At 56.4% G+C, this 24,757-nt stretch overlaps 3 protein-coding genes across 3 annotated transcripts; 1 reads left to right on the forward strand and 2 right to left on the reverse strand.

The window, feature by feature from the left end:
- Nucleotides 1-75: 75 nt before the first annotated feature.
- Nucleotides 76-6,182, reverse strand: MUC1 (mucin 1, cell surface associated). Its single transcript, XM_049781607.1, has 12 exons — nucleotides 5,905-6,182; nucleotides 5,036-5,627; nucleotides 4,463-4,566; nucleotides 4,186-4,292; nucleotides 3,541-3,675; nucleotides 2,213-3,454; nucleotides 1,748-1,938; nucleotides 1,597-1,652; nucleotides 1,352-1,488; nucleotides 1,129-1,250; nucleotides 895-1,044; nucleotides 76-144 (listed from the first exon to the last, which is right to left on the reverse strand). Exons 1-12 carry the CDS (start codon nucleotides 6,180-6,182, stop codon nucleotides 76-78), a joined length of 3,183 nt encoding a protein of 1,060 aa, XP_049637564.1.
- A 222-nt stretch (nucleotides 6,183-6,404) lies between these two features.
- THBS3 (thrombospondin 3) lies at nucleotides 6,405-18,796 on the reverse strand. The gene is made up of 23 exons (XM_049782380.1): nucleotides 18,614-18,796; nucleotides 17,469-17,675; nucleotides 16,416-16,672; nucleotides 16,212-16,314; nucleotides 13,996-14,022; nucleotides 13,567-13,649; nucleotides 13,431-13,482; nucleotides 13,149-13,297; nucleotides 12,817-12,957; nucleotides 12,522-12,599; nucleotides 10,914-11,066; nucleotides 10,678-10,788; nucleotides 10,473-10,580; nucleotides 9,918-10,077; nucleotides 9,607-9,725; nucleotides 9,215-9,267; nucleotides 8,848-9,041; nucleotides 8,527-8,705; nucleotides 8,383-8,431; nucleotides 8,048-8,244; nucleotides 7,630-7,802; nucleotides 6,776-6,915; nucleotides 6,405-6,687 (listed from the first exon to the last, which is right to left on the reverse strand). Exons 1-23 carry the CDS (start codon nucleotides 18,690-18,692, stop codon nucleotides 6,629-6,631), a joined length of 2,871 nt encoding a protein of 956 aa, XP_049638337.1. The 5' UTR covers nucleotides 18,693-18,796; the 3' UTR covers nucleotides 6,405-6,628.
- An 888-nt stretch (nucleotides 18,797-19,684) lies between these two features.
- Nucleotides 19,685-24,548, forward strand: MTX1 (metaxin 1). The gene is made up of 8 exons (XM_049782300.1): nucleotides 19,685-19,890; nucleotides 21,330-21,399; nucleotides 21,526-21,605; nucleotides 23,004-23,096; nucleotides 23,199-23,381; nucleotides 23,459-23,535; nucleotides 23,941-24,095; nucleotides 24,173-24,548. The coding sequence occupies exons 1-8, from the start codon at nucleotides 19,711-19,713 to the stop codon at nucleotides 24,385-24,387; spliced, it is 1,053 nt and encodes a 350-aa protein (XP_049638257.1). The 5' UTR covers nucleotides 19,685-19,710; the 3' UTR covers nucleotides 24,388-24,548.
- Nucleotides 24,549-24,757: the final 209 nt, after the last annotated feature.

Genomic DNA, 24,757 nt, shown 5'->3' on the forward strand with positions numbered 1-24,757 from the left:
GGGGAACCTGGAAGGGAGGCCATGGGTGGCTCACAGTGTCAGACTCCATTGCTGACTGGAAGGCGGGCACAGTGGCTACAAGTTGGCAGAAGTGGCTGCGAGGTTGGTGTAGGAGAGACTGCTTCCGCCATTGCCTGCAGACACCTAGGTGGGGGAGAAGGGTCCTTGAAGAAGCTGCCCAGGTACCCAGGTTGGAGAAGGAAAGGGCTTGGGAGGCCTCTAAGCTCTCCAAGGGTTAATTTGAAAAAGCACCTGCTGAGCACCTCACTGCCAGGGTGACAGTAAACAGGGCCTGGCCTTCCTCCCCGCCTCCCACCACCCCCCCACACCACCCCTGCCCCTCCTGTTCCTGCCAGCCCCCTTCTGCCCTTTCTTCTCCCTCTCCCAACCTCTGCCCTAGGAGGGGCTTCTGTGAGACCTGAAGAAGGCAGAAGCCCTGGGAAAGAAATCTTCTTCCTCCTGTACTCACCCCCCAGGCTGCTGGCGCCCCAGGGACTGAAGTAATTATTTACTAGGTCCCTTAGGAAAGGCTAGGAAGAAGGTTGGAGCCCCCAGCTCTACCAGGAATTGAGGGCCCCAGGGTAGCCTGGCCTAGAGGGACTTCCTGCATACCCCACCCCAAGTCTTTCTCAATCTCCCTTTCCTGGGAGACTGGAGTCCATTGTTCAGGAAGGGAGACAGTAGCTGCACCTGTGTGCCTCTGGGCATCCTCCTAGGGGGGACTTCCATCCATGTTCTGGGAATTCAGGGAGAGGGAACACCGACTAGCTTCTGAGCCTCTTGTCCCCCAGTCTCTGGCCCCCAGACCTTCATCCCCAAACTCCTCAGGATTCCCCCAGCCTTCGAGGCTCCTACACTCTTTCTGCTGAGCTCTTTGGGTTTTACAAGTCTCACCTCTTCATAAGGGCTCCGCCTGGTGCTACCAGGGGGTACATAGCGCCCATGGGTGTGGTAGGTGGGGTACTCGCTCATTGGGTGGTAGGCATCCTGGGGTGGGAGGAGGTCCAGATCCCCACAGGTCTTCCTTCGACAGTGACACACAACCTAGGAAGAAAACAGAAAGCCGTGGACCCCAGGCTCCTTGGGGCAGGACTCACTGTGGGACTAGGGATGGGACAGAGCACTTACCAGTGTCAGGAAATAGAGGACAGCCAATGCCGCCACCACAGACACCAGCACCAGCAGGGCAATGCCCCAGCCAGGTACAGTGGGGGTAGAAGGAAAGGTAGAAGGAAAGGTGACGTCATCCACTGAAAGGGAACACCAGTCAGAGGTGTGTCTCAAATAGGCAGCCCCCATCCCCAATGGCCCCCCAGGGCAGGGGTTCAGGGTCAAAGTCTTGTGGCCTCACCCATAATTTTAGACATTTCCATGTTATACGTTTTCTTTGCAAAGGAGATATGTTTTTCCAACTGCTGCTCCACATCCTTGGCATTAATGGTACTGTTCTGGAAGGTCAGAATGGAATTGACTGCCACTGATCCTTTCCTGGTCAGAGAGAAAAGGGCAGCTCAGTCAAACAGCAGGGCCCATGGGTGCACCAGGAGGTCCCTCACAGCCCTACCAGCACTTCACAGTCCACACCCACAACCATACCTGAATTGGATAAAGGAGATGCCCAGAAAACCCATGCCTCGATAGATCTGTAAAAACTGGGATGGAGAAAGAACTAAGACTCGATGCAAGGCTGTGACTAGTTAGTTCCAAAGGCTGCCTGGGGCAGGGAGGTGGGGGTGCTGATACTCACCAGACTAGAGATGTTTTTCCGTAGCGCCATGTAGGGGTGACTGTTGGAGTCTTTCAGGAAAGGGGTAAACTCAAGGTTTACAATGTGGAAAGACAGGAAAAAGGAAGAAATAGAATAATTGGAGGAAGAGGTGGGAGACACATTGCTGGTGCTACTGGTTTGGGTGCTGGAATTGGTAGGGGTGCTGGTAACTGAAGATGATGAGGTTGAGGTGCCCCTACTGGTGGTGGTAAGAGAAGTCTCGGCAGAGGTGTTAACAGTGTGTTTTGAACTGGCAGTTGGGCCTGAAACACTACTGGAGGTCAGGGTGCTGAAGTGGTCCCCACTGGTCCCAGACGTCTGGGATTCCAAACTATGGCTTGGGGTCGTAGTTGGTGTGCTGGAGTGATACCCGCTCATCCCAGACGTGGTCTCAGATTCCGAACCATGGCTGGGAGTCATGGTTGGGGTGCTGGAGTGGTTTACGATGGTCGTAGACCTGTTCTGGGATTCCGAACCGGGGCTGGGGGTCATGGTCAGGGTGCTGGAGTGGTCCCCAATGGTCGTAGATTTGTTCTGGGATTCCGAACCGGGGCTGGGGGTCGCGGTCAGGGTGCTGGAGTGGTCCCCGATGGTCGTAGAGCTGTTCTGGGCTTCCGAACCGGGGCTGGGGGTCGTGGTCAGGGTGCTCGAGTGGCCCCCGATGATCGTAGAGCTGTTCTGAGATTCCGAACCGGGGCTGGGGGTCGCGGTCAGGGTGCTCGAGTGGCCCCCGATGATCGTAGAGCTGTTCTGGGCTTCCGAACCGGGGCTGGGGGTCGCGGTCAGGGTGCTGGAGTGGCCCCCGACGGTCGTAGAGCTGTTCTGGGCTTCCGAACCGGGGCTGGGGGTCGCGGTCAGGGTGCTGGAGTGGCCCCCGACGGTCGTAGAGCTGTTCTGGGATTCCGAACCGGGGCTGGGGGTCGCGGTCAGGGTGCTCGAGTGGCCCCCGACGGTCGTAGAGCTGTTCTGAGATTCCGAACCGGGGCTGGGGGTCGCGGTCAGGGTGCTCGAGTGGTCCCCGACGGTCGTAGAGCTGTTCTGGGATTCCGAACCGGGGCTGGGGGTCGCGGTCAGGGTGCTGGAGTGGCCCCCGACGGTCGTAGAGCTGTTCTGGGCTTCCGAACCGGGGCTGGGGGTCGCGGTCAGGGTGCTGGAGTGGCCCCCGACGGTCGTAGAGCTGTTCTGGGATTCCGAACCGGGGCTGGGGGTCGAGGTCAGGGTGCTCGAGTGGCCCCCGACGGTCGTAGAGCTGTTCTGAGATTCCGAACCGGGGCTGGGGGTCGCGGTCAGGGTGCTCGAGTGGCCCCCGACGGTCGTAGAGCTGTTCTGGGCTTCCGAACCGGGGCTGGGGGTCGAGGTCAGGGTGCTGGAGTGGCCCCCGACGGTCGTAGAGCTGTTCTGGGATTCCGAACCGGGGCTGGGGGTCGAGGTCAGGGTGCTCGAGTGGCCCCCGACGGTCGTAGAGCTGTTCTGAGATTCCGAACCGGGGCTGGGGGTCGCGGTCAGGGTGCTGGAGTGGCCCCCGATGGTCGTAGAGCTGTTCTGGGCTTCCGAACCGGGGCTGGGGGTCGCGGTCAGGGTGCTGGAGTGGCCCCCGACGGTCGTAGAGCTGTTCTGGGATTCCGAACCAGGGCTGGGGGTCGCGGTCAGGGTGCTGGAGTCGCCCCCGATGGTCGTAGACCTGTTCTGGGATTCCGAACCGGGGCTGGGGGTCTCGGTCAGGGTGCTGGAGTCGCCCCCGATGGTCGTAGACCTGTTCTGGGATTCCTTACTGGGGCTGGGGGTCGCAGTCAGGGTGCTGGAGTGGTCCCCGGTGGTCGTAGAAATGTTCTGGGATTTCGTACTGTGGCTGGGGGTCTCGGGGCTGGGGGTCGTGGTCAGGGTGCTGGAGTCGTTGCTTTGTGAATCTGAAAAAGAGAGGGCCTGCTGCTCTCAAATGTGGAGTGCAGAGTCGATGTCTGAGAGCATAAGCTCTTTCCTATGTTGGCACCACTGGGCTACTGGAGACAGACACTGACCCGGATTGATTGGCTCTCTGTAGTGTGAACTGGAATAATTTCAACTACAAGAAGTCAAGGCCGAAGGGTTGGTTGGAGAATACACTAAAGAAAACACCCACTCTAGTCTCCAGACAAGCACTACCAGGAGGACTAGATGAAGAGGCCTGGGCCAGCCCCCTCCTGCTTCCCCAATCCCTGGATCCCTCTCACCTCCAATGCTGGCCACTGCTCCATTTCTCAGCTCCCAGCACCAGGGGGGCTCTCCTGGCTCCTCCCCCAGGCAAGGCTTCTTCCCTCTGGGGCTGCTCTCTGACCTTTACCTTTACGGTGGCCAGGACAGGAACCCCCTAGGCAAGGCTGGGACGACAATACCAAGCGGGGTGCCCACTCCCCTCTATTTCCCCTCTCTAGCCTCACCTGAAAGCTGTTGGAGTAGCAGCAGCAAAAGGAAGCAGAAGGTGCGGGTGCCGGGCGTCATGATGGTGCTGGAGCAGGCGTGAGGGGCCCTGCAGAGTTGGGCCGAGCTGCAGGGAGGTGGCCAGCACAGGCAGAGGCTGCTTTATACCGGTCCCCCGCCCGCCCCACTTTCAGCCAGAGCAGGTGACAGGTGACGAAACCCCGCCTCTTCCTCCTCCTCCTCCCCAAGCCACTGCTGGCCCCTCGGCTGGGCAGAACTTGGGTCCCTATTACTCACCCTCCGGACAAGCTGTTCTCTACCTGGTCACCCCCCCCCCCATTCGCCAACCACTCCCTGGCTCCAGATACAGGCGGGTGGGGAGGGTTGAGTGGGGTGCCAGCCTGAGACATGAGTCCCCAGGCTCTAGCTTTAGTCACCAGGACCTTTAAGACCAGACTACCAGAGCTGGAGCTATAGCGCTGCGGTAGGGCGTTTGCCTTGCACACGGTTGACCCAGGACAGACCTGGGTTCTATCCCTGGCATCCCATATGGTCCCGTCCCCGTCCCCCCCCCCCCCCGAGCCTGCCAGAAGTGATTTCTGAGTGCAGAGCCAGGAGTAACCCCTGAATGTCACCGGGTGTGACCCAAACCCCTCTCCCCAAAAAGGGGGCCTAGGTCAAGGTCCTGAACGAAGGGGGGGAGCCCCTCCACCTCCACACCCCCCATTCTCACTGGGTGCCCTTGCAAACCAGCTCTGGGAAGGGGGGTAGAGGAGAAAAGTTAAGGTGGGTGCAACTTGGGGATCCCTCCCCCCTACTTCCCGGAATAGCCGCACCCCGAGTTTGTGGCCGCTCCCTGTCCTGACCCACTCGAGCTTCTGTCCTGAAACCACAGTCCCGCCTTTCCTGGGACGCCCCTTCCTCGGCCTGGACCGGGTCCTGGGAGATGGGGGGGATGTCTCCCCGAAAGAAGAAGGACGTGGCTGGGGTCCACGGGCCAGGGCGGGGGTGTCTCTGGTCCCAGACCCTTCTGCCCTTTGAGGCAGCCCGTGCCTGCCCTCTAGTGTCCCCCGAGAACCCTCCCGCGCGGGTGAGGCTGCCGGGTGCGGGTACGCAAGGGAAAAGGGTGGGTTGCTGCAGCGGGTGAGCGAGGACCGGGTTCCCCGGCTGGGAGAGGGATTCCGGGGCGCACGGGGACACGGCTGGACCGAAATCCAGGAGGAAAGTGGGTGAGGTCAGAGGGATGTGAAATGGGGCAGCGGGGCAAGAGAGAGATCGGGGTGGAGTTTTGCAGGCGCTGGAAAGAGAATTCGAGGCCACGGCGACATTCGGGGTTCGGGGAGGGACGTCGGGTCCAAATGGGCCGCTAGGTTCGAAGTCCCCGCATCTGTCATTATGCATTGCACCGAGCGAGCGGAGCGAGTCGGGGGTCACCGAGCGAGCACCCCCAGGCTTTGTGCGTCTATCGGTGGGCGCGGGAGCTAGCCCGGGAAGGGGGTGTCCGTGACATCAGCGCGTCGGAGCGCCCGGGGGAGCCCGGGTGGGCGGCTGCCAGAGTCCCCCCCCTGCGCGTCGGGAGGGCCACAGCCATTCATCGCGGTTGCCGGGACACGCGTCCCCATGGCGACGGCTCCTAGCGCACCAAGCAAGGGGGGCCCGGTATTTAAAGAGCCAGCGTGCTGCCCGCCCAGCGGAGAGCGCCTTCTGGGGTCCCGCGGGATCCCCTCCTCCCGACCCACCCATCTCCCACTTTCTGGCTTCCAGCGGTGGAGGCGAGTGGGGACCCCGGGCTCCGGGCGGGCGGGAGGGACGGGACGCGGTGCACTGTTGTTCTCTCCCCCGCCAATATTGCACTCGTCCCGGCCTCCCGCCCCTCCGGCCCCCCGGCCTCCCCCTCGCCCGAACTGGGGTAGCCCTCCTTCTGGCACTCGGGCCTGCGGATCTTAAAGACTGGAGAGTCGCCGCTGCCAGCCACCGTGAGTAAAGTAGGGCTGGGGAGTGGGGGGACTCTGGCCATACTCCCACCAGCACCCCACATATATCACCTAACCTTCTTGCTCTTCACCTAACTCCCACCTGGCACCACCATTCTCCTGGCGACCCACATCTGGCTCTGGTTTCCATCCTTCCCAGCACTGTCCCTCTGTCCCTCACTCCCAAGGCTGTCCCCAAGCATGCCCCCAAATAGGCAATTAATTGCACTGGCTTAGAAAACCACGGAAACTTTATGACAATGTGCTGTTTGTTATTTTCTCGCTGGAGTCAATGCCTGAGAAGTATACCCTAGACAAGTTGCCGTTAGTGCAATGGGCTCGCCATCCTCCCTCGAGGGCTGAACTACTGGCAGGTGCTAGGTCCAAGTCCACCAGGGGTTGTAGATGAGACCCCCCTGGGCTCTCCACGATGGACCCAGAGCTCAAAGAGTCTAAAAATCTGAATTCTGAGTCCCGCAGGCCACACTGGTCACACTCTTCCTTGGAGCAGCTGCCTCCGGAATGGCTCAAAATCCTCAGGCACTGTGTCTGGAGGGTGGAGGAGGGTGAGGAGTGTTCAGGGAGGTAAACTCTTCCCCCGGGGTACAAAGGGTCAAGATAGGTGCTGGGACCTCACCATTGCAGCGATATTGCAGATTGGACCAAATGATGTTTTCTTGAGAGAAGCAGAATACACCGAGACGCCCCCCTCTCATGGATGTGTCAATGATCACCCCAGAGTCTGCCACTAGCTGGGGACCCTCATAGAGCTTCACCCTGGTGTTGGTTGGGGTACCAGTGGGTCACTGAGCTGTGGCCCTGCTCCTCCCAACCCCCCTTGAACTCACCAGGCCCGAGAGAGAAAAGGAGAGGTGGGGGAGGAACAGCAGGGAGGGAGGGGGTGCTTTTCTCAGGACTGGGGCCCCTTGCTCTTTGTCCGGGTCCCCTTTGCATCTCAAAGCACCAGCCACATTCCTAGCGAGGATTGGGTTGCCATGGTGAAGAGCACAATAGACTGGGGGTGAAGTCACCCGCTTCCCAGGCTCGAGTCCACCCCCCTTATCCCTTTTCTTGGCGCCCTGCAAGGGATCTTGGACAAGTCCCATCCCTTCCTGGTCATCCCCACCACTAGGAAATGCAAAACTCTGGACAAAAGGTCTCAGAGTCTGTGGAGCTGGGTTGGCTCTTGCATGAGTGATGGCTATGTCCAGGTTGGACTCTGAGGCAAGCAAGGGTCTGAATTCCGTGGAAGCTCCCAGGCGCCCTTGGGGGCCTGAGGGGAAAGGAGCACTGAGTAGGAATGTTTGGCCTGGCATAGCCTGGAGTTTCTTAGCACCAGAGTCAAGCCTCGCCTTTGCAGCTAGGATCTCCAGGGAGATGGAGAGAGGGGGCCCAACCAAGCCTAGGGTACCAGAAACTGAAGAAGGGAAGGCAATGGTGAGTCACAGCTACAGGGGAAGAAGACCCTGAGCCTGGAGTCCCTCCCCTCACCGGATATAGCCAACTTGAGGCCGGTGCAGCAGCTGCCAGCGGTAGGAGGTCTTATCACGCCAGCCCACGTTTCGTGGGTCAGTCCACAGCAGTCGGACCTGGTCAGGGGTGTGGCCAGTGTGCCACAGAGCATTCCGGAGGTGCTCGCCTGGGCCCGACACTGAAGTCACTGCCTGGGAGCATTGGTAAAGGCAGAGAGTCAACCACTGGACCCCAGTGCTGCCAGGAGGCTGGCAAGCACAGGTGGAGAAGGAAACCAAGGTGGCCAGGAGAATGTTCTGGAGCCCCAGGGAGCCAGCCTCAGGCCAGATACTTGCATGAGAGGATCCCCAAGCAGGCTGTGGGGAAGGCCCTGGGCAGAACAAGGAGCATGAGAGGGGAAGGGGCCTGCACCAGGGTGTCTGGGCAGTGTTGGGACCTTGAGCTGCAGGCCAGGCTGGGCGACAGCTCGGAAGGGAGTGGCCTGCCAGTAGGTCTGCTCCGTCTGCTTCCACATGACCACATAGAAGCGGCCGCTGTCCTGGTAGCTGAAGAGAAAGCCTGCATAGTCGTCATCGGTGACCGTGTTCACGTGGAAGGTGCCTTCAAAGTCCACACCATTGAAAGCTGTATAGCCTGGAGATCACAGAAGGGAGCCAAGCGCAGGGCCCCAAAGCCCAGGTGAGAAGGTGAAGGTGTGAAAGGTGGTGCTGGCCCTTCACCCAGGGAAAGTCCACTCCATCTGGGAGTGACTGAATGGGGTCCCTTACATACCAACTGCCAGGCCAGGGTCACTGTTCATGGTCTGCACAATCTCCATGCCCTGTGGGGAGGTGGCAGAGCAGGCCTAGTCCAAGGCCCATCCTCTGGGCCTTGGGAACCTGCTTAGATGCTGCTCCCAGCCCACTGCCCCAGTACCTGGTTCAGCACCACCCAATTTGGGTCTATCTGAGCATCCCCCTCAGGATCCAGGACAACGGTCTGATAGGCCCGGAAATCTGTGAGGGTGACCTCTGCGCTCTCAGGGCACACATCCAGGGGGTCCACCACTGCATCATTGTCAAAGTCATCCTCACACACGTCCCCAATGCCATTGCCTATGGACAGACCCAGAGGTTCAGTGGGGTTCCCAGCTGCTTCCACTAGCCAGCACTGGATCTCACAGTCCCAATCCTGTACCTGTTAAAGCCCATACTTGTCCAGTCCCCCCCACCCCTATACCCCATACCCCAGCTTTACCATCAGAGTCCTTCTGGTTGGGATTGGGAACCAGGCGACAGTTATCAGGACCAGGAGGTACATAATCTGGGATACCATCATTGTCATCGTCACTGTCACACTCATCTCCAAGTCCATCATTGTCTGAGTCCAGCTGGGAGCTGTTGGGCAGCTGGGGACAGTTGTCCTTGGTGTCCTGGTGTCCATCCCCATCACTGCCAGGAAGAAGACCACAAAGGTGTTAAAGCTGCCCTTGTCCTTCCTGTGTCCTCTATTCCCACAAATCCCAGGCAGCCAGCTATAGTGAGGATGCAGTATATAGGGACAAGCAGTGTGGACTCTGCCCACCAGAAGATCCTGAGAATGCACTCATCTCTTGACATCCTACCTGTCCTCGTTGGTGTCACAGACGTCCCCCACCAGGTCACTGTCTGCATCTGTCTGAGAGAGCAGCTTTCCTCACCCTCTCCTCTCAGAGGAGCTTTGTTTTTGATTTGGTGCCATACCCAAGCAGTACTCAGGGCTTTCTGCTCAGGGATCACTCCTAGTGGACTTGGGGATTTTATGAGGTACTGGGAATCAAATCTGGATCAGCTGTGTGCAACACAAATGCCTTACCCACCTATACCCACTATATCATCACTCTGGTCCTTCAGAAGCTTTGGACCCTGGAGATACTTAAAGGGCTGGTGCATATGTGGTCCCCAAGCACTGTGCCTTGATACCTGTTGGGCCTCACCATTCCCATAGCAGGTGAGGAGCAGGGCCCTCTAGCTGTACCTGGGTTGGATTGCCCACCTCTGGGCAGCTGTCACATGCGTCCCCTACTCCATCTTCATCCCTGTCAGTCTGAAGGGGGTTTGGAACTCGAGGGCAATTGTCCAATCCATTGGGGATGCCTGGAAGACAGAGGGTAGCCTGAGGTCACAGGATATACCACACCGAGATGGGTGCAAGCTCTTAACTCTTACAGCTCCAGAGGACAGCTGGGGAGGACGCCTGACTGAACTTTGCTGCACCATCTCTGGCTCTTGCCTGACCTATTCCCACCAGGTCATTTTTCCCATTCCCCAGCAACCCCTGGCCCGCACCATCCCCATCCACATCATTGTCACAGGCATCGCCTTCCCCATTGCCGTCGGTGTCCCTCTGGTCATTGTTGGGAACGTTGGGGCAGTTATCACAAGAGTCGCCAAATGAATCTGTGTCTGAGTTTTGTTGGTCCTTGTTGGGTAACAGCCGGCAGTTATCCTGGGGGCAGGACAGACTGAGTCAGACTGGTCATAGAGTCCTTTGCCCCCCTCTCCTGCCATGTACTCTATGGAGTCCCTCTTGACCTGGGTACTGGGTTGAGGCCCTTCTGGAATACTAGGGGCCAGAAGAGGAAAGATTTGGGAAATGAGGCACAGAGACTTGGAAGAAGAGGAGCAGGAAGGGGCCAGATATTTGGGGACTACCTCCACATTTTTTTTTGGGGGGGAGGCCACACCTGGTGACGCTCAGGGGTTACTCATGGCTATGCTCTCAAAAATCACTCCTGGCTTGGGAGACCATATGGGATGCTGGGGGATCAAACTGCGGTCCATCCTAGGTCAGCCACATGTAAGGCAAACGCCCTACCACTGTGTCACTGCTCCTGCCCCTACCTCCACATTCTTGATCCCGTCCCCATCTGCGTCATCATCACACTGGTCTCCCACTCCGTCATTATCAGCATCTTCCTGCCCAGAGTTGGGTGTCAAGAGGCAGTTGTCCTGTGGGTCCAAGGCAGGGTTAGGACAGTTAAGTGTGGGACAGCCCAGTTCGTCCCCCGCCCCCAGCCTTTCCTTGCTCCTCAGCCAGTAGCTGCACCTGTTTGCAGTGTTTGTTGTTGTCCATGCAGGGCAGCGCCTGGTCAGGGTAGCCGTCGATGTCTGTGTCGGGTCCACACACGTTCCCATTCCCGGCCCAACCCACGTTGCACTGATTGATCGAGCAAGAGTAGGAAGGGCAGGGTTGAGTGGGGAGGCTGACTCTGCCTCCACACACACCCCCCTGCACAAAGCTGCCCCCACCCAGTCCCTTGCCCTCCCCTCTCCCTCGCTTACTGCACAGGTCACTGCTCCATTGCGCTCAAAGAGGCAGTGTGCATGCACATGGCAGGGGCTGTGGGCTGGGCTGTGGCAGGTCCTAGCTGGAGAGCAGCCCTGGCTCTGGTTGCCCAGAAAGCCCAAGCGACAGGGGCCACACTTGAAAGAGCCCTAATGGGAAGGATGCTGAGGGTCAGTCCACCCCATGCCCATCTGCCCCTGAGTGCAGATTCCCCCCAACTCCCACCTAGTTCTATGTCGTCTCAATAAACAGGATCAGTGACTGCCTACCAATTCTCCAGACAACTATTCAAGGTGGAGAACAGCCTCCACTTTGGATGAGGTCATGAGGTCCAAAAAGAGAGTCAGGTCAGGAGAGATGGCTTTAAAGACCAAGTGCAGGCTCTAATGCAGGAGCCCCTTTACCACCACAGGGTACCCTGAGCATCACTGGAAGCAACCCTGGTGCACCCAGCTGGGAAAAGCCCCCAAGCACTGTCAGTGTAGTCCTCAAACTAACCAAAAACCAAAAGAGTTTGTTGAGTGCTGAGAGAGACAGGACAGAAGATTAGGTTCTGGGGCCAGAGAAACAGCATGAAGGTAGGACATTTGCCTTGCATGCAGAAGGTCAGTGGTTTGAATCCTGGCATCCATATGGTCCCCCGAGCCTGCCAGGAGCAATTTCTGAGCGTAGAGCCAGGAGTAACCCCTGAGCGCTGTCAGATGTGACCCAAAAGCCAAAAAAAAAAAAAAAAAAAAAAACAACAACAAATAAAATAAAAAATTAAATTAAAAAATTAAAAAAAAGATTAGGGGGGCCGGGAAGGTGGCGCTACAGGTAAGGTGTCTGCCTTGCAAGCGCTAGCCAAGGAACGGACCGCGGTTCGATCCCCCGGCGTCCCATATGGTCCCCCCAAGCCAGGGGCGATTTCTGAGCACATAGCCAGGAGCGTCAAATGGGTGTGACCCAAAAACCAAAAAAAAAAAAAAAAAAAAAGATTAGGTTCTTACCTTGCATGTGACTGACCCAAATTTGATCCCTGGTACCCCATTTGGTGCCAATGGAAGATCACAAACCCCACCAGGAGTGGTTTCTGAGCACAGAGCCAGGAATGGCTCCACTGGGCGTACCACCTCCAAAATAAGTTAACTTGCTAAAAGTCACTGCTATCCAGAACAGAACCAGTTATAGAACATGGGCTAGAGAAATGGCTCAGAGCCCCAGAACCCGGTACATCATGTACATGCAAGAGCTCTAGGTTCTGTGCCCACACCATATGTTTCCAACACTGCTATGTTGCCCTCCTTCCCTCCAGCACTGCATGGGGTTGCCCAATTCAAAAAAGACAATTCCTGGACTGGAGAGATAGCACAGAGGTAAGGAGTCGGCCTTGCATGCAGAAGGACAGTGGTTCGAATCCCGGCATCCCATTTGGTGCCCCGAGCCTGCCAGGGGCGATTTCTGAGCGTAGAACCAGGAGTAACTCCTGAGTACTGCCAGGTGTGACCCAAAGACCAGGAAAAAAAAAAAAAAGACAATTCCAAAACTGGTCTATATGTGTGGTGCCCTGGGAAAGAGTAAGATCAAGAACAGGAATGGGGCGTGCCTCCTACAGGCTCACTCACCACAGTGTTGGTGCAGATGGAGTTGGGATCGCAGCCACCGTTGTTACCGTCATTGCATTCATCAATGTCTTCGCAGACCTGAGGGGTAGGCTTTGGTGGCACTTGACCTGTTGCATGGCCTCTTATGCAGGATAAGGCATTGGTATTGCCCAACCTGTGGCCGCCAGCCAGCAGCCCAGGACACACATTTCTGAGCCTTCCTTGGATACTCTCTCCAGGGGAGGGAGCTGGGCACCCTCTCTCAGTTACCCATAGGTCCCCCAGTGCAGCCCACAAGCTCTGGCCACATTCTGACCTGTTTGCTGGCCCGGGCGTAGTCAGTGCCCACGCCGGAAATGCGTGTGCCCTTGTAGCCAGGGGGACAGGCCTCGCAGTGGAAGCCGGGTACAGTGTTGATGCATCTAGAGCCTGAGAAGCAGGGATCTGCCAGTGCGCACTGCAACCAAATTGGAAGAGAATGCCAAAACCCTGACTGGACTCTGGAATCACTGAGTGCGGTCCCCGACTTCTTGCTGTGCTCTGATCCCCGACCCCAGCCTCCTCTCAGGCACGGTCCTACCCGGCTGCACCTGCAGCTCCTTTCCTGGTTCCTCTCCCATCTCTGGACCCAGCTCCCCTGTGCCCCACCTCATTGATGTCCGAGCAGTGGGTGCCGTTGCCCTGTAGACCCGGAGGGCAGGGCCCACAACGGAAGCCAGGATATTCGTACACCTCCATGCAGTCCACACCTCGAAAGCAGGGGTTGGGGCTGCAGTGGGAGCGCTGTTCATGGAAGCCTGGGGGGGGGGGGCCCAGTCAGAGACAATCAGAGGTCTCCCTTCAAGTTACCTTAAGGAGAAGCCAAGCCCAGAAGAGTAGGGAGCGGGCACAGCGATGGCTACAGGCCCACCCGCCTTCTCTGCCACTCACCGCACACCTGACACTCCATGATGGTGTTACGGATCAGGGACATTTCTTTCACCTGCAGGCACGAGCACAGTCCTGTTGGCTCTGGGCACCCTCCAGACTACCCCCGGTACACGCCACCCTACCACAACCCTCAGACCTGCTCTCGAATGTCATCGCGAAGCTCGCCCAGGATCTGGTTGAAGAGGGTGAGCTGGGTGACCAGCGCCTTGCTCTGCTCCCCTGTTAGGCCCAGGGAGTAAAGAGGCTTAGGGCTGAGAGGCGGCCATCATCCTCTCAGGGTGATGCCAACCTCTAGCACTATCACCCCAATCTCTGTTTGATGGCCATATCAAGCAATGCGCAGGGCTTACTCCTGGCTCTCTGCTCAGAAATCACTCCTGGCAGCGCTTGGGGGATCATATGGGAAGCCAGGGATCAAACCCAGGTTGACTGCGTGCAAAGTGCCTTCCCTACTGTCCTCTCTATCCCACCCCCATCCCTACCTTTAACCCCACCCCAGTTTTTGGATTAAACCCCTGGCTGCCCCCCAGCCCCAGCCCTCTCAAGCCCCTCAAGGCTTACTTACCTAGGACAGAGTGTAGGGCATTGGTGACTGAGAGGGAAAAAAAACAAAGAGAAGGGATGTATGGAGGGGTGTGTTGAGGAAGAGGAAGAAGAGAAACCAGGGACTGGGGCTTTGGGATAGTCAGCATTGGATGGTAGTGGCCAGGGGTGACAATTAGAGGTCACCTAATTCTCTCCAGGGGTTGAGGGGACCCTCAGTAATCATGTCATAGAACTCAGGGCAGAGGTGACTCAATGGAGAATAGTTGCACGGCATGACTTGATCCCCAGCACAGAAAACAAACAGAAAAAAAACGAATCTGGCTGTTCCCAGTGCAGTGGTGTTTACAATTGATCACAGCCAGTTACAGATTTTTTTTTGTTTGTTTGTTTGGGCCACACCTGTTTGACGCTCAGGGGTTACTCCTGGCTATGCGCTCAGAAATTGCTCCTGGCTAGGGGGACCATATGGGACGCTGGGGATCGAACCATGGTCCATCCTACGCTTGCACTTGTAAGGCAGACACCTTATCTCAAGCGCCACCTTCCTGGTCCCAGTTACAGATTTCTTTGTTCCTTCTCCACTCCCACTGCTTCACTTGACTAACCTTAAAAAACAAACAAACAAACAAAAAAACTGGGGCCCGAAGAGATAGCATAGCGGTGCTTGCCTTGCAAGCAGCCGATCCAGGACCAAAGGTGGTTGGTTCGAATCCCGGTGTCCCATATGGTCCCCCGTGTCTGCCAGGAGCTATTTCTGAGCAGACAGCCAGGAGTAATCCCTGAGCACCGCCAGGTGTGGCCCAAAAACCAAAACAAAAAACATAAAAAAAAAAAAACTGGGTCTGGAGATAGTATAGCAGGTAATACAGTGGATATGTCTTGCACACGGCCATCCTGGGTTCAATCCCTGGCACTTCATATGGTCCCCTGAGCCCTGCAAGATTCTTTATTTTTTGTTTGTTTTTTGGGTCACACCCGGCAGTGCTCAGGAGTTATTCCTGGCTCTATGCTCAGAAATCACTCCTGGCAGGCTCAGGGCACCATATGGGATGCTGTGATTCGAACCACCGACCTTCTGCATGAAAGGCAAACGCCTTACCTCCATGCTATCTCTCCGGCCCCCTGCAGGATTCTTGAGCAAAGAGCCAGAAATAAGCTCTGAGCACTGCTGGGTATGGCTCCAAAATAAAGCAAATCCTCTAGACTCAAAGTCATGGTGGTGGCAGAAGAGATCCAAGTGTGAAATGATGCTGAACAGAGCCAAGCCCCCTATACATCCCTTTTTCCTCCCACCCAAGCTTCTAGCTCAAGAGCTTTTTATTTGAAAACCTGGGAAAATGCAAAGGAGTTTGGACAGCAGGTAAGGCACTTGCCATGCTCAGTCATCAAGCAGCAATGACCCCTCTTCCCTCCACACCTCCACACACATAAACACAGTTGATCCCTGGCACTTCATGGCCCTGAGCAGAGCTGAGAACAGACTGCAGCGGCACTGGGTGTGGCCCAGACCCCGACAAAAAAAAGGAGGAATGAGAAAAACCTGGGAGAAGCAGTGTTTCATTCGGTCAGAGAAGAGACATTGCTTAAAGGTGAGTTGGCAGCTGCCAACAGGAGCAAGAGAAACCCAAGACCCTCGTCTGAGTGACCCAAGCCAGCCCTTCCAAAGCCCACTTGGAGGCTGCAGGCACCCAGACCTCTCCTAATCTTTTCCAGTTGTCTGGCCACCTTGCTGTAGGCAGTAGTTTTGGTTTTTTTGTTTGTTTGTTTGTTTTTTGGTTTTTGGGCCACACCGGCAGTGCTCAGGGGTTACTCCTGGCTGTCTGCTCAGAAATAGCTCCTGGCAGGCACGGGGGACCATATGGGACACCGGGATTCGAACCAACCACCTTTGGTCCTGGATTGGCTGCTTGCAAGGCAAACACCGCTGTGCTATCTCTCCGGGCCCTTTTTTTTTTTTTTTTTTTTTTGATTTTTGGGCCACACCTGGCAGTGCTCAGGGGTTACTCCTGGACACTGGGATTAGAACCAACCACCTTAGGTCCTGGATCGGCTGCTTACAAGGCAAATGCCGCTGTGCTATTTCTCCAGGCCCAGCAGGCAGTACAATTTGTGTTACTTCTTGGAGTGCCTCTATACTTGGTACAGAGATAGAGGTGGAGGAAGCGGGAAGGAGAAGAGAGTAAGAGAGGGACACCTGGGGTGAGGGAGGCCGGTCAGCAGTGCTGTCCCCATTACCTGCAGTATGGATGGACTCTTCCCCCTGGAACGGACACTCACTCAGGGCTCCAACCCGGGCCATGGAGCCACCCAGGATCATCTTCATAGACTCCACAAAGCCCTAAGGGCACAGGGGCAGAAGAGGGGAGGACCCACAGCTCCTCCTACTGGTACCTGTGCTAACCCTCTATAAAGATGAAGCGAGTCTCCCATCCTGCTCACCTGCATCCTCAGGTAGGCCTTCTGGCCTGTCCTCATCTCCAGACCACCCACCTCCGCTGGGGGAATGGGGGCCAAAGCTGGCAGGCCGAAGTGCTGATCACCCAGTTTGCAGTCCACATAGAGCTGCAGGGCTGGGTTGGGCCTGGCTGGGCCACGGAGCCGCAGGAGAGCTGTGTGCGTGCGCCCATCTGCCAGGCCTGCTTGTTGCAGGTTCACTGCGTGAGTCTTGCCATCCTCTCGCTGGTACCGCACCAGCACTGTGAGGACAGAAGGGGGTGACTGCACTTCAGCCCTCACTCAGCACCCACCATGAAGTACAGTGTCTCCAAACATATTTCCCAAGGGCCTCAGATCCCTTTTCCCTGCCAGGTCGTAGAGGGCTCTGTTCCTACTCAACTGTCCCAGGAGCCATTTTGTTCCACTACTGTAGCAGAGATACACCTTGAGGCCATGCACAGTGCCCAGCCCCACAAATGCCATGCCTCAATCCATCGAGAAAGTGGATGCCCAGAGCCTTCTAAGCACCAGTGCCTGTTGCTCCCCAGGTATCTGGAGATGACCAGTGGAAGGATGACCAGGACGCCTTAAGATGCTGCTGGAAGTTTCAGGGGGCAAACGAGGGAAACTGTAGAGCTCCCTACTGCAGGAAAGGCAGTACCTACCAATCACCTTTTAAAAAATGTTTACTTGGGGATGGGGTTTAGGATACATCTGGCAGAGCTCAGGGGCTTTTCTTGTTTCTGTGCTGATGGATGATCCCTGGCAGTGCTCAGGAGTCCCTAAGCCTAGGTGGTATCAGGATTCCAACCAGGGATTCCAACCAGGGTCCCAGTCTCTGTGGCTGCATGCAAGGCAAATATTTAGTTCCTGTACTATCTGGCCTCATAAATCTTATTTTTTTTTTGGGTCAGTGGTGCTCAGAGTTTACACATGGCTCTGTGTTCAGGGGTCACTCCAGGTGGTACTCAGGGGACCCTAGGCATGGTTAGGATGAAATTAGGGCGGGCCAAGGGCCCCCAAAGTTAAGGTCCTTGTGCTTATTAACCCATGTACCTTTGTTGATCTTGCCCACGACAGAGGCTTCCAACCAGCGAGTGTTGTCTTGGCGGGAATAGAGGCCAAAGAGAACACCGCCCTGCTTAGGGGGCAAGCGGAAAGTGGACAGGAGGTAGATATCGCTGGCAGTGAGGAGGGCGGTCCGGATCTTCTCGGCCACTGTGACCATCTGCTGCGACTCCCCCATGGTCAGCAGGTCAATTACTGCCAGAGAAAAGCCAGTGTGTGTGCAGCACGGACGCATGAGGACGCGCCAAGACACTGAGAGCCACAGTCGGCGGACAAGGCAGCCTGGGCTCCCCACCACCACCACCATCACCACCCTTCTGGGGAAGCCCAGGCTTAGGTGCCCACAGAAAGCCAAGGATCCCCACACAGCACAGCAAGAAAGGCGCCCGGCAGGTGGCGTGAACGAGTCACGGTGCTGCTCCCGTAGCTGCCACAAATGCCAGGTGCCCACAGTGCAGACTGGAGAAGGGCTTTCTGGGGATAGGGCTTGACTCTTCCTACACCCTCGTGCCCCTCCTCCCATCCTAGGGACTTAGCTCACTCGCTCACCGCCGACTCCAACCCTCTCACCACCTCACACCCAGGGGATGCAGGACCTGGCTCTGCAACGGTCTTGTGTGTCTGGGCCAAACTGTGGTTTCCCTTCCAGCCAGCCAGTCAAGAATCTGTGTCTGTGTCATCGGCTCCAGCCACCACCACCCCACCACCCCCCACTAGACACACACAGGCCCAGCCCAACCCCAGAGCTCCCAAAGCACACAGGCTTCTGGATGTGTCCCCCCCCCCCCCACACACACACACCTCCAACCCTCACTGCAGGATCCCTGGTGGGACAGCCAGGAGCCAGAGGGCCCCATATGCACGACCCTCCCGCTGCTCTCCCAAACACAGAGCTGCCTGCCAGTGGATGCTCAGCTTACAGTCTCCAGCCTAGCCAGGCAGTGGGCCATCGGGCTCCCAAATCCTGTCTGGGCCAGATCCCGGTCCCCACTCTCCCCCACCCTTCCATCATTTCAGTCCCTCTTCCCTCCAGCTCAGTTTCAGCAGTCTCCCCAACACCCCCATCCCTACCAGGTGGGGCAGGGATTAGGGCAGGATGCAGAGAGGGGTCTTCTGGGAGGAGACAGGCTTACCCTGCAGATTCTGACTGGCAGAGACCAAGGTGCTAAGGAGGAGAAGAGCCAGGGCCCCTCGCAGCCCCTGTGCCTCCATGCCGTTGGGCCGGCTCACCACCCCGGGCAGGCAGACAGCTGGGAGGGAAAAGGCTAGGCGGGGAGAACCAGAGAGAGGGGGGCGGAGGGACTGGAAAGGGGAGTTGCGGGGTGTGGGGGGGTAATCTAAGCGGCTGGAGAGGTGGTGGAGGGGGGGGCTGAAACAAAGAACTGCCAATCACCCTGGAGGCATCTCCCAGCTCTGGGGGGAGAGCTAGGGGCACCAGGGAGGAGCTCCAAAGCCTTCCAGCATGTAAGCCGTCCTGTCTGTCCCCAAGGGTCTGCTCTCCCAGGGGACTTGCCCTCTCCCAATGGCATCATTGGAGTGGGGGGGCACCACCAATCACTCTTTTCTGGAAGCCACAGTCGGGCTGGCAGCGTCAGGCTTTGGGCAATACATTACTCCACAGTTGGCACAAGAGGATGCCAAGGGAGTGGCCAAGCTTGCTCTCGAGCCGCAAGGGTGCCCACATGGCATCAAGTTGGCGCGCTTTATTGGGGTCGGGGGATCCACTGATTAGAATCGGTGTCATTTTCCCTCTCGGGAAAAGATCTGGAAGCACCTCCAAAGTGTTGGGGGCGCGTGTGCAAGAGCGGAAAGTGGGGAGTGGAGGGGATACCCTTGCCAATGGGAAAGAGAGGGAGCAGGCAGGGAAGCTAGGGAACCCCTTGGAAGGAAGGGCAGTGCAGGGGGGGGGTTGCAGGGGGCGGGGAGGGAAGCTAGGGAACCCCCTGGAAGGTCAGATCGGGGGTGCAGGGGGCGGGAAGGGGCACCCCGGCGTGCAGGCGAGCAGCAGGTCATGACCCAGCGAGGGGGGCTCAGTCCCCCTTGCCTAGGCGACAACTCGAGTTGCCCAGGACCTCTCCCACAACAAGGCCTCCGGGCCTAGCTCGGGCCGGCCGCCGCCACCACCGCCCCTGTTTTGTTTCCCTGGCGACGGGCGGCGCGGGGAAGTCTCCAAACATAACGCGCTGTGGAAAACACGCGGCCGCCCTCCCCGAAACCCTCGTCAGCGGCCATGACAACGCCCCTCGGCGTCTTCCCGCCGCCTCCGAAGCCGCCGCCGGAAGCGCCGCCCGCGCGAAGGGCAGCACTTCCAGGTCAAAGGGCGCGCAAGATGGCGGCGCCCATGGAGCTCTACTGCTGGGCCGGAGGTTGGGGGCTGCCCTCCGTGGATCTGGACTGCCTGGCCGTGCTGGTGAGAGGTGTTGGCGGGAGCCATCGGCCGCGAGCTGAAGGACAGGGACGGGCCTTCCCATAGGCGATCCCCTGGATTTTGGTCGGGACGCCCCAGCACGCGCTCTAGCTATCTAGCTAGGTCTAGGCGGGAAACTGAGGCAGGCTGAGGGTTGTGCTGGTCCCCAAACGGGACTCTCCTGTTCCCTGTTCCGCCTTCTGGGTCTTCTGGAGGAGTAGAAAGACCAGCCAGGGGGTTCGGGAGCTGAGTTTTGGGTCCTTGCTCATCCATTTGCATTGTGTGTGACCTTGGGGGGCCATCCAGTCTGCTCCTGGTGTGCAGTTTTGTTGATGCACCCCAGAGTTTGGCCAAGGCTAGAGCATCTCTGGGTTTTCCTATTTGGCCGTGCTGCCCCTCCTCCTTCTCCTCTTCCTTCCCCTTCTCCTCTTCCTGCTCTCCTCCTCCTCCTGCTCTGCCTTCTCCTTTCTTCTCCTTTTCTTCTCCTTTTCTTCTTTCTTCTTTCCCTCCGCCTTCTTCTTTTCCTTCCTACTACTACTTATATTACTACTTTGTTTTTCTATTACTACTTCTCCTTCTATTACTACTACCTATCCTCCCCCTTATCCTCTTTTTCCTCCTCTTCCTCCTCCCCCTCCTCCTCCGTAAATGAGGTTATTACTTATTAACAATGGTGCACACAGCTAAGCTCTGAAATCATTCATGTACACACATTCATAAGTAAGTTTTTAAGTTTCTCTCAAAGACCGAATGTCAAACATGCAAAGTTGAGCAAGACTTGGTCTCACAGCGGGAGTTATTTACCTTGCAAGCAGCTGACCTGGGTTCTGTCACCAGCACCATATAGGGTCCCTCAAACTACAGCAGAAGGTGATTCCTGAGCACAAAGCCAAATTAAGCCCTGAGCACCACTAGGTGTGCTCCCAAACCAAATATAATAAAAGGAAAAGCGTGTAATCAAAGTAATGTAATAAAGTGGCCAGGCACTGAGGTCTACATGGGAACAGGTCATGACTGCCAAAGAAGGGCATGGTCAATACCTCCAAGTACAGGGATGCAGTGACTAGAAAAACAGGAGAATGGTGACATGAGAGGAGACAGGGAAGGATTTTCTCTGCTGTCTTGTCATTCTGGATGCTCCTATGATCTGAACCCAGTTTTACTCATTGGGAATGGAACTTTTTTTCTAGTGAGGCAAGGACTAAGCAGAGAGCACAGCCCAGAAGGTTTGCAATAAATGACCTGAACCAGAGAGGTGGAACAAAGGGTCTACATTCTTTGTATGTGGGAGTCGTGGTTTTACCTCCCAGACATCATATGGTGTCCTCAAGCACTGCTCCTATAGCAGCCTTTGAGCCCCACTATGTGTGATCACCTTTTTTCTAATTTCTCTATGGGTGTGATGTCAGTAGCCTTTCTGTCTTATGTTTACTTCCCTGTAGGCCTATGCCAGATTTACTGGTGCCCCACTCAAGGTGCACAAGATCACCAACCCCTGGCGAAGCCCTTCAGGTACCCAATGTCCTTGGTGGGAAAGGGAAAGGAAGGGAATGCACCGGGGAGGAACAGACAAGATGTGGTATGCATGTTTCTGCTGAGGCAGCTAAAGAAGTCATGGGTCTTCTTTTTCATTGTCAGGAACTCTGCCTGCTCTTCGAACTACTCAGGGACAAATCATCTCAGTACCATGCAGGATCATCAGCCAATTTCGGAAAGAGGTAAGTATCTGAGGAGGGGGCAGGCTGGAAAAAATTTCATAATTTCAATAACACATGTTTATTGAACACCACACTTGCAGGAAGCTCAACTTCAAGTAGCACATCTGGGAGGGGGTGAACTTAGACACTGTTGTTGAGTTGCTGGGGGCCGGGCACATTTCTGATACCTTATATGCCTACCTGGAGAGTAGGCAGCGAGGAACAGACTGATGACACATGGAAGGGATAGGAGAGGAAGGCAGTCATTTGGCTCTGTTGGGGCTGAAAAGGGACTTGCAAGAGCCAGAGAAGTAGTAGGGAGGAAAGGTCCCTGCCTTACATATGGTTGATTTGGATTTGATCCCCCGTACCCTGTATGTGCTCATACCTGTAAGCACAGAGCCAGGAGTGAGCTCTGAACACCCAAAACACAAAACAAAAATGAAAAGGGACTTCTGAACCTTTGCCTATTTCTCAAAGGGGCTGGGTCCTAAACTCTGGCTGGACCCAGCTCTGAGATCTATGGAAGTGGAATGATTATTATGAGAGAAGCAGTCTATAGCTAGAAGGATATAATGTCACCACTCAGAGCCAGAAATGACAGATCTGTAAAACCAAAGGATCTAGCCTGGATGTTTTCCCATAAACTTTTGGGCTTTCATGTTTCGATCTCTTAGTGTCAGAAATGTGACTGTCCTCATTTGTTTTCTCAGGGGGCCTGACAGGAAAAAGTCAAAGTTCCTAGCCAGTTGGGCTCCTTATGGCTAAAGTGAGCAAGAGCAAGAGAGAGAATCACCCCGTTCTTCAGGGAAGCAGCAGACTGAGATTTCCTGATCTCAGGAGGTTACTTGGGGACAAAGCTTACTCAGGATGTGGTGTTGAGAACTTAGGAGAGTGCAGCAGACTGGGAACTGAGGGAATGGTTGGAATGTGTGTGCAATGGAAAAAAGTAGCAGGGCAAACAATAAGCCAAGAGATGGGCCCATAGTAAAGAAGCCAGGGAGTCCTGGATGGCATCTCCAGGAATAGGAGAATGGCATTATCTAGTGCCAGAGACAAGGCCCTACCTGATCTCAGCTCCACTCCACTCACTCAATGCCTGGATTAGGGAAGTTGCTGCTAGAATGTTGCTGTCAACAGGCATGCTGCCAGCTTTCTGTGGAAATTCTGGGAGCTGCTCCTAGTCTGCGGCTGGGTCTTCCTCCTCTGCCTCACCCTTAATGGGCGAGAGACCTTGATAGCTTGCAGGCCCTGAGGCCTAGGCTCTCGGCCAAAAGCAACAGGCTACTGTGGGGCCTCAATAGGAAAAGCTGCTTGTGCTACCTTCTGTTCCCCTCAGAGGTAGTGAGAGTGGCTGGGAAGTACTCCCAGTCTCTGGTGAACACCTCCCTTTTGAACACTTCTACCTACCCCCAACAGAAGTTCAACGCTGATTACAATCTGTCAGCGCGGGAGGGGGCAGACACCTTGGCCTTCCAGTCTCTGCTGGAAGAGAAGCTGCTCCCAGTGCTGGTGAGTGAGTAGTTGGAGTCGGGGTCCAAAAGTCCGCCCTGAATCAGGCGGGTACACTGGCTCAGTGCAGCTTCCTCTTCCTCCCACACTGCACCAATCTAGATACATACTTTTTGGGTGGATGCCAAGAACTACGTGGAAGTAACACGGAAATGGTATGCAGAGGCAATGCCTTTTCCCCTCAACTTCTTCCTGCCTGGCCGCATGCAGCGGCAGTACATAGAGCGACTACAGCTGCTGTGTGGGGAGCACAGGCCTGAGGAGGAAGAGCAACTTGAGAAGGAGGTAGCTGTGGTGGGACAAATGGGGGGAGATGGGGTGGGATAGCAAGCAACACCAGCTGACCCGTGTCCTCCCCTTAGCTGTACCAGGAGGCTCGGGAATGCCTCACCCTTCTCTCTCAGCGCCTGGGCTCGCAGAAATTCTTCTTTGGAGACAGGTGAGTGGGACTCCCAGGGAATCATAGGTGGTTTGGAAGAAGATTCTGGGTTAGCTAATGGGGCCAGCCTTGACTCTGGACAAGAGGAACTCAGGACAGACCCTGAGCGATCTAGGGACAGTGAGGGCTGTGTATGGGGCCCTGCTGCCTGGGGGGTGTGGGAGGGTGGGCAGGCTGCCAGACCCAGGAGGGCACTGAATATGCCCTTTATGAAGTCCAGAGATAGAGTCCCATTCAGGGCCAGACTGGCGCCACTGGGGCCCCTTCCCGCCCCAGGTCTGGAATGTGTCCTCTGTTCCCCTGGTGGTCCCTGGCTTTCAGAACCACCTCCCAAGACTGGGTCCTGCTCCAACCTCAGCCTCTCACCAACTGTTCTATGCCACCCTTCCCTTCTCTCTATGGCAGCCCGACCTCCCTGGATGCCTTTGTCTTCAGCTACTTGGCCCTGATCCTGCAGGCTAAGCTGCCCAGTGGCAAGCTACAGGTCCATGTGCGGGCACTGCCCAACCTCTGCGCTTACTGTACCCACATCCTCAGCCTCTACTTCCCCTGGGATGGAGGTAAAGAGCGGCGGGGCGTGGTGGTAGAGGGAAATCCAGAAAGCAGCCCACCCACCTTTTCCTTGGCTCTCCCTTAGCTGAAGCACCACCTCCACGCCACCCACCCATGTGCCCAGAGACCGAGGAGGAACCATACCGACGCCGGACTCAGATCCTGTCAGTACTAGCCGGGCTGGCGGCCATGGTAGGCTATGCCTTGCTCAGTGGCATCGTCTCTATCCAGCGGGCCTCAGTGGCCCGGGCCCCCAGCACTCGGGCCCTAGGAATCACCGAGGAGGACGAAGAGGAATGATGATATGTTTTTGTTTCCCCTCCCCACCACTGGTTTTTCTACTGCCATGCATTCCAGCGTCCCTCTTGTTCTTCCATTGTTGATACAGCCAAACACTGGTGACATCCCCACAATAAATCTACTTCCACTGACCAGCTCCCAGGCTGTCATCCTGGCTAGGGCCATGGTCTTCCCTAGCCACTGCCCACGGCCTTCTGGTGTTTGGAGCCAACACTTGGCTGCTTGGAAGGGGGAGAGGGGTGGAGGGCATGCTGCAACTCCAAGAAAGATGACCAGCTCCCAGTTTGTTTTCAATTTTTTTTTTGTTTTTTTTTTGTTTTTGTTTTTGGGCCACACCCAGTGGCACTAGGGGTTACTCCTGGTTCTGCAC

Source organism: Suncus etruscus, chromosome 10 (assembly GCF_024139225.1).
Source record: "Suncus etruscus isolate mSunEtr1 chromosome 10, mSunEtr1.pri.cur, whole genome shotgun sequence".
NCBI lineage: Eukaryota > Metazoa > Chordata > Mammalia > Eulipotyphla > Soricidae > Suncus > Suncus etruscus.